A 6,618-nucleotide genomic window follows, 5' to 3' on the forward strand; every position below is an offset into this window, starting at 1 on the left:
TGAGCTTTTGGGTCAATGAGTAAATGAGGAAAGACGATGGAGAATGTGCGGAATAATGTAAACGTAAGTTTATATCGCTGCCCGGATGAGAATAAGAAGCTGCTAAAAGCTATGGCAAAACCGTCATTCTCGAGAGCGAGAATATTCAACCCGAGCCTAGCTGGAGTAGAACAGCACAAAAAAAAGTGTTGTTGAACAAGCCCATTTATGTTGGGATGGCGATTCTCGATCTGAGCAAGCAGCACATGTACGACTTCTACTACAATCATCTGATGAAGCGATACGGAGATAAGTGCGAGTTGTTGTACACCGACACCGATTCTCTGTTAGTTCACATCGAGACTGATGACATGTATCGCGATATGGCTGAAGGGTGTCAAAAAATGCGTCGTGAAGAAAAACTTGACTCACGAGCTGTACAGAGAATCTTTGAATGATACAAAGATCTTTCGACATGGTATGAACGCTTTGAAAAGCACAAAATATATGGAATTAATTTGACGAAGATCACGCTCTCTCCCCTTGATACAAAGCGTTGGATCTCGGAGGATGGAATTCGCACTTTGGCGTACGGTCACTACCTTTTGAGAACTCCATCCGGAGGTAGTTGAGTGTTGGATGGTACGATCAACAGCTCTTCTCTAACGAAACCTCTTTTGGACCATCTTCCAAGTAGTACATCATAGGCTCTCCGGGTTTTGCGATGACACTCCCTATTTGATACAAATCCAAAGACCATATCGGATCAGTCGCTCTTTTTCGTTCACCACCCTCTAGCTCTCCAGGTTGATACAAATACCTCACATCAACTCCCGAAGCCACCCGTTCTTCATTCGCGTTTTTAGTAGGTGCTGAAGGTTTAGCGACAACTTCTTTCTTTTTGATTGCATCAATCGGTTTCATTCCTATCAAACGAGTCTCCTCGTTGTTTATAGCCTTCACAACTTCTGGCAATCTTGCCACCTATTCTGTAGACCTCGTACCGTTTTCCCCTCGAGCTTCTATCAAGATTTCTTGCGCGTATTGATGTCCAAACAACCTCTCGGCTAAAGTTCTATTAAATCTTTCTACGATTGCCTGAGCCATGTGCTGTCCAGCTTCTCCTCTTCGCACGCTCACGTTATGCTTTTTCATGAGTTCGTTTACTTTTCCCATGAACTCCTTTCCTGGATCGACTTGCAAAAGGTTTGGCCATTTAAGCGGGCCTCTTGAGTAAATTTTTTTCGAAAGCTTTGACAACCTCCCCAGACTCCAGCGAGCTCAGTGGTTCAGCCTCTGTGTACCTACTTGCAACATCCACCACAGTAAAAGCGTATTTGTAAAGCTTACGTCCTCTACCAGGCCTGTCGTGAGGTAAAAAAAGAAGGTCAGCCTGGTGAACCTCGTTGGGGGGTGCTCACGCTGAATTTTGCTCTAGGGATGTACTTTGGAGGTGGAAGGTAGATCTGCCAAATAGTCTGCTTTTTCAAAAAGTCCGCAGCTTTTTTCTTTTGTCGTCCCAGCTTCTTTCGCCAACTTGTCTATTGCTGAGACGCCTTTCCAGTATCCTTTTGGACTGTAATATATTTTTGAAAGTTTGGCGTCCATTTTCTTTATTTTCACATCAATTCGTGAAATTTTTCTAGTAGTCCAAATTTCTCGGCGTATTCTTCCAGCGCGTTCATATCTCGCTGATCGACCGAGTTCTTCTGAAGAAAATCAACCGTCTTTTCGAGAATATGAATTTCTTCTGTCCGTTCAGGTATAATCCAAGGTGGTTTTAAGCACAGCCTCATTTTGTACCGATCCTTGTACCACGCGGCAAAGCACAGTAGCAAGGCGTGCGCTTGAAATCTCACCTTACTTCCGTTGTACCCGCTCGCGGCAACAAACAGGTTTCCGAGACTTGTTCCGTTCCATGCGAAAAAATCTCCTTTGGGCGCATCCTGTAGCTGCTCGAATATTTCATCGTCAGCTAGCTCAAAATAAATTGACATTTTGTAGTTGACTAAATTATAATTCTATTCAACTGGACTTACTATTTGTGATGGCTACGGTATCACGTCATATCCATGACGCATCATCAGGCCGACTGGTCTTGAATTGGCTCTGTATTCTTGACCTGTGACGTCACGATGGTAGAAGTGACGTCACACGAGAGTCGTCGAGGGATCTTCCTGATGGTCGGTTCGTAACTCTTGGACAAGTTGTGGCGTAGTCCCCCTCCGCGATTCAAAGTTGGCTCCTCCCTGCGAACATATATAGCTTCCTTCACCCCTCTTTCATACCACCTATGTTCTTTATCAAGCACAATAACGTCCTTGTCCTCAAAGTTGTGTTTGGCTGCTTTGAGGTGCGTGTATACCGCCGAGTCGTTGAGCCCTGTTGAACTGGGTCGACGATGTTGATACATGCGCTTGTGGAGCGGTTGTTTTGTCTCCCCTATGTAGTAGTTCTCACAATCCGAATCCTGGCAGTTAATCGCATAAACAATGTTGCTTTGTTTGCGTTGCGGGATCTCGTCCTTCGGATGGACTAACTTTTGTCTCAGAGTGTTGCAAGGTTTTAATGAGACAGGGATCTGGTGCTGTCCGAAGATCCTCTTTAACTTCTCAGAAACATCTGAGACATAAGGGAGAGTGATACCGAACTTGCGGGTGCTCGAAGCGGTGGTAGAAGATTGTTTGGACGATGTTTGGTCCTTTTGCGGTTTCAAAGCTTTATGGAACGTCCAGTCCTTGTACCCACAGGTACCCAAGGCCGACTTCAGATGTTCGCGTTCACCAGCTTTAGCTTCGTCCGTTGACGGGATGGTCTCCGCGCGGTGAAAGAGCGTTTTGATCACACCGAGTTTGTGGATAAGTGGATGATGGGAATCAAACTGTAAATATTGGTCCGTATGTGTGGCTTTCCTGTATACTGATGTTGAGAGAGTGCCGTCTGACTGAATTTTGACCAAACAATCCAAAAAGGGTAACTCGTTATTGGTCGCACCTTCCTGGGTGAACTTGATATTGCTGTCAACAGAGTTAATGTGGTCAAAAACGGATCTAGTTCGCTCTTTTTGATCTTAACGAGAGTGTCATCGACATATCGGAACCAATGCGACGATGAAATACCACTGTAAGAGTCTAGTGCAGTCTGTTCAAAGCGTTCCATGTAAAGGTTCGCGACAATTGGGGAAACGGGGGACCCCATCGCACATCCATGATTTTGTTTGTAACATTTCCCTTCAAACACGAAATAAGTTGAATTGAGGCACAATTCCAAAAGCGAACAAATTTGGTCCACGTTCAAGTTGGTTCGTTGACCTAGGGTATTGTCAGCGTGTTAAGCTTCCTTGACTGCGTTTACAGCGCCCTCCGGTGGGACACTAGTGAACAAGGCCGAAACGTCGTATGAGGTGATAGTTTCGTCAGATTCAACCTTAATGTCCTTTAATTTGTCCACAAGATCGGTAGAGTTGACAACATGATGACAAGATTTGCCAACTAAGGGCCCAATAATACCAGCCAAATGCTTTGCGAGATTTTAAGTCACTGATGAAATACAACTGACAATTGGTCTCAAAGGCACATTTTGTTTATGAATTGTTGGTAGGCCGTAGAAACGAGGCACTGACTCAGATGGGCTGAGTTTGTAATACAACGCACGATCGATGGCCTCAGATTCTTCCAAAGCTTTGAGGGAATCACTAACTTTCTTCTTGTAACCAGAAGTAGGATCCCTCTTGAGAGGTTGGTAAACTTTTGTATCACTCAAAAGATCGTTGGCTTTGTTTACATAGTCAGATTTGTCAATAACTACTGTGCATCTACCTTTATCAGCCGGTAGCACTAAGATGTCAGAGCCACAACTTGTCCAAGAGTTACGAACCGACCATCAGGAAGATCCCTCGACGACTCTCGTGTGACGTCACTTCTACCATCGTGACGTCACAGGTCAAGAATACAGAGCCAATTCAAGACCAGTCGGCCTGATGATGCGTCATGGATATGACGTGATACCGTAGCCATCACAAATAGTAAGTCCAGTTGAATAGAATTATAATTTAGTCAACTATTTGATCTACCTGGATGATTGATAATATTCATAAATAAATTGACATCTTGTTGGTTTTATTTAATAAACGGCAATGTTAGTTACATTTTGGTTATGCGCATCGTGTCTTTTGGACACCCCAGAAAGAAGGATGAGGATGGAAGTCAGACGCATGACTGAGGCGCTGGAAAAGTACAACCTAGCCCGCGAGGCGGAAAAAAAATTTGGTTTATGAAATTGCGAATTGAAAGCAAAAATAAAAGCGAAAAAATGAATCCTGAACAATTCAAAAAACTGGTCGAGGAGCAAAAGTCGACTATCCTGAAATGGCGAGACTTGAAACAAGGCGAAATTTTTGAAATCAGGGACTTCAGATACATTAAAACCGAGTTCAGCGAGGCAGCGTGTGTTATTGAGCTCGCGGATGGTCGTGAAGTTTGGGCACCGTATACGCTGAGCAAACAACTTAAGGAAAGAGAGGAAGATTTTCAACATTTGTGTTGCTATGTGATGCCAAAGGGACTTGTTCCCTCAAAAAGCAACCCAAAACGAGATTATTATTCATTTGACATTGTCTGGGAGTCTAAAGAAGAATCTGAAAAAATAGAGCTGATTTTGGGTCTGAAGAAGAAGATGTTTGAAAAGCCGAATTTTCGCAGGTGCGCTTGCGAAATTTGCGAGAAGAGAAAAAACAGAGCCAAAAACAGAGCTGCCACCTGTTTGAGAGTCCAGCTTGGAATGGAATTCGACGTTTGTTTGAAGAACTGTCAACAAAAAGCCCCTCGAGTGTCGAGGGTATTTTTTTGACGTAAAACCGCCATTATGTGCAAGTTTTGCGTTTGTGGGAGTCGAAATGATTGTTCGCTTTGTCGTAAATTGCAAATCGTGACCCTTCGTTTTGCGATGTTGAAGAGAGTTGGAGCGCCTTTGGCAAAATTTTACAAACTTGCGTACGAATATTTGAGCTCGGAAAAATACCACCGGCTTCTGTTCACTCCTCCGAGCCCACTAAAAGTTTGCAAAGACTGTGCTAGCTCGAGCATTCTTGTTGATGACCTGCCTACATGCTTGGACTGTCGCGTTATTCAATCGGAATTATATTTTATGAACGAGTTTAATGTTGGAGCAAGGTTGCATCCCCGACCACAGCAAAAAAAAAAAAATAGTGGGAAGGGTACCCCAGGCGCAAAAAAATTCTGGAGGTTCAAAAAAGGATCTCCAGAATTTTTTTTTTGCACCAGTTGTGGGTTGCTGGGCTTTTCCCATCAGACAAAGTTATATACGAGAACTCCAGTCGCGACCATACCCATTCCGACCAAGGCCAGTTTTCCATTTTTGATAGACTCAGTTTGCTCCTCATCGAGATAATTGTATAAACGTATAAGTGCCCCAGTAAGATTGTAATATTGTCGCATCGCGTCGTCGAAGTCCTCGAAAGTTTTTTTTTTTTTTTCCGCGTGGCCCTGCCGTTTTAGCTGCTGGTTGATATAATCAATTCTCTGAAGACGAGCCTGGTTCCAAGAATCGCGATCGTGTTGGAGTTTTTCTAAAGCGAGGTCGTGTCTCTTCCTTTCTGCCGAACTAGACAGAATGCTAAAAAGATAATTTGAACCGCTGAATGCGAGAGCGTTCACCAAAGCTCCTCCAGCCATCATGAGTATTGAAGCCATTTTCCTTTTATTTTGTGCAATTCCTTTTATTTTGTGTGATTTTTTACTCTAATTTTTTTTAATTTGTACCAAAGGCCATCTACTTTTGACTGGGCTGACTTTAGTCCAATTTTTTTATTAACAATTGCTGAAATATTTCCATGATTAATGTCAAGAGCTCTTCCTGTAGCACACATACTTTTGAAGTTTCTTTTTTTACCTGTTTCAACACAAATTGCTACGATTGGAATAGGAGTTTTATTATTGTTTCCTCTTCGTCCGGCTGGAGCTTTTTGGCAGTTTTTTAAACGTGTAAGAAGCTGAAGATTGTCGATGTGATTGTTTATTCTACTACCATCGATGTGATCTACATCAAGATTGGATAGGATTTCCCCTTTGAAGCACTCGTAGACAAATCTGTGTACTTGGTACATTTTTTGTTTGCCATTCAGATAAGCGGCAAAACGTAAATAGCCACTGTTGATTGTCGTTGGGTTCAATTTTCGAAATTTTTGCAAGTTCAAAATCTCACCATTTTCCCTGACGCCGTAATTTTTGTAAATTGGATGTTGAGCGATACAACCCGGCATTTTTGACTTAATTATACAAATTTTCCTTTGTACTTTACTTTCTGTAAATCATTTGTTATCCCGTGATGATATCTTCGGGGATTAAACCTTGCTTGACTAAAAAGTCTCTCGTGTAGGTTGCCACTCCAACTGAGAGTGTGAGCTTTCCAATATCCTCCGCGTCGAGCTGTCCCAGATTCGCGGGTTTGAATGTGAAGAATTTCTTCGCAGTCCAACAGTTTACTGCCATGAGTGCGCTTATCGTCAGCGCGTGATAAGCGCTGTTGACGAGCATGTTAACGTTTGGATTTTCGCTTGCCATTTTATTACTATTCAAATTCATCGACATATTTTTCTTTTTTTGAAGTGGGTGACGCTGG

At 43.0% G+C, this 6,618-nt stretch overlaps 1 protein-coding gene across 1 annotated transcript; it reads right to left on the bottom strand.

The window, feature by feature from the left end:
- Window positions 1-1,195: 1,195 nt before the first annotated feature.
- LOC140144134 (uncharacterized) lies at window positions 1,196-6,103 on the bottom strand. Its single transcript, XM_072165970.1, has 4 exons — window positions 5,890-6,103; window positions 3,538-3,815; window positions 2,268-2,923; window positions 1,196-1,343 (listed from the first exon to the last, which is right to left on the bottom strand). Exons 1-4 carry the CDS (start codon window positions 6,101-6,103, stop codon window positions 1,196-1,198), a joined length of 1,296 nt encoding a protein of 431 aa, XP_072022071.1.
- Window positions 6,104-6,618: the final 515 nt, after the last annotated feature.

This window comes from Amphiura filiformis, unplaced genomic scaffold (genome assembly GCF_039555335.1).
Source record: "Amphiura filiformis unplaced genomic scaffold, Afil_fr2py scaffold_41, whole genome shotgun sequence".
NCBI classification, from domain to species: Eukaryota; Metazoa; Echinodermata; class Ophiuroidea; order Amphilepidida; family Amphiuridae; genus Amphiura; species Amphiura filiformis.

Bases quoted from the DNA above. Each gene is read 5' to 3' on its own strand.
- LOC140144134 (XM_072165970.1), bottom strand. From the start codon at position 6,103: ATGTACCAAGTACACAGATTTGTCTACGAGTGCTTCAAAGGGGAAATC. The intron at 3,816-5,889 runs GTAAAAAAAGAA...CTGACATCTTAG, and splicing joins AGCAATTTGTGTTGAAACAG to TGCTACCGGCTGATAAAGGT. The intron at 1,344-2,267 runs GTATGAAAGAGG...ACCTCACGACAG, and splicing joins CTTGATAAAGAACATAGGTG to GCCTGGTAGAGGACGTAAGC.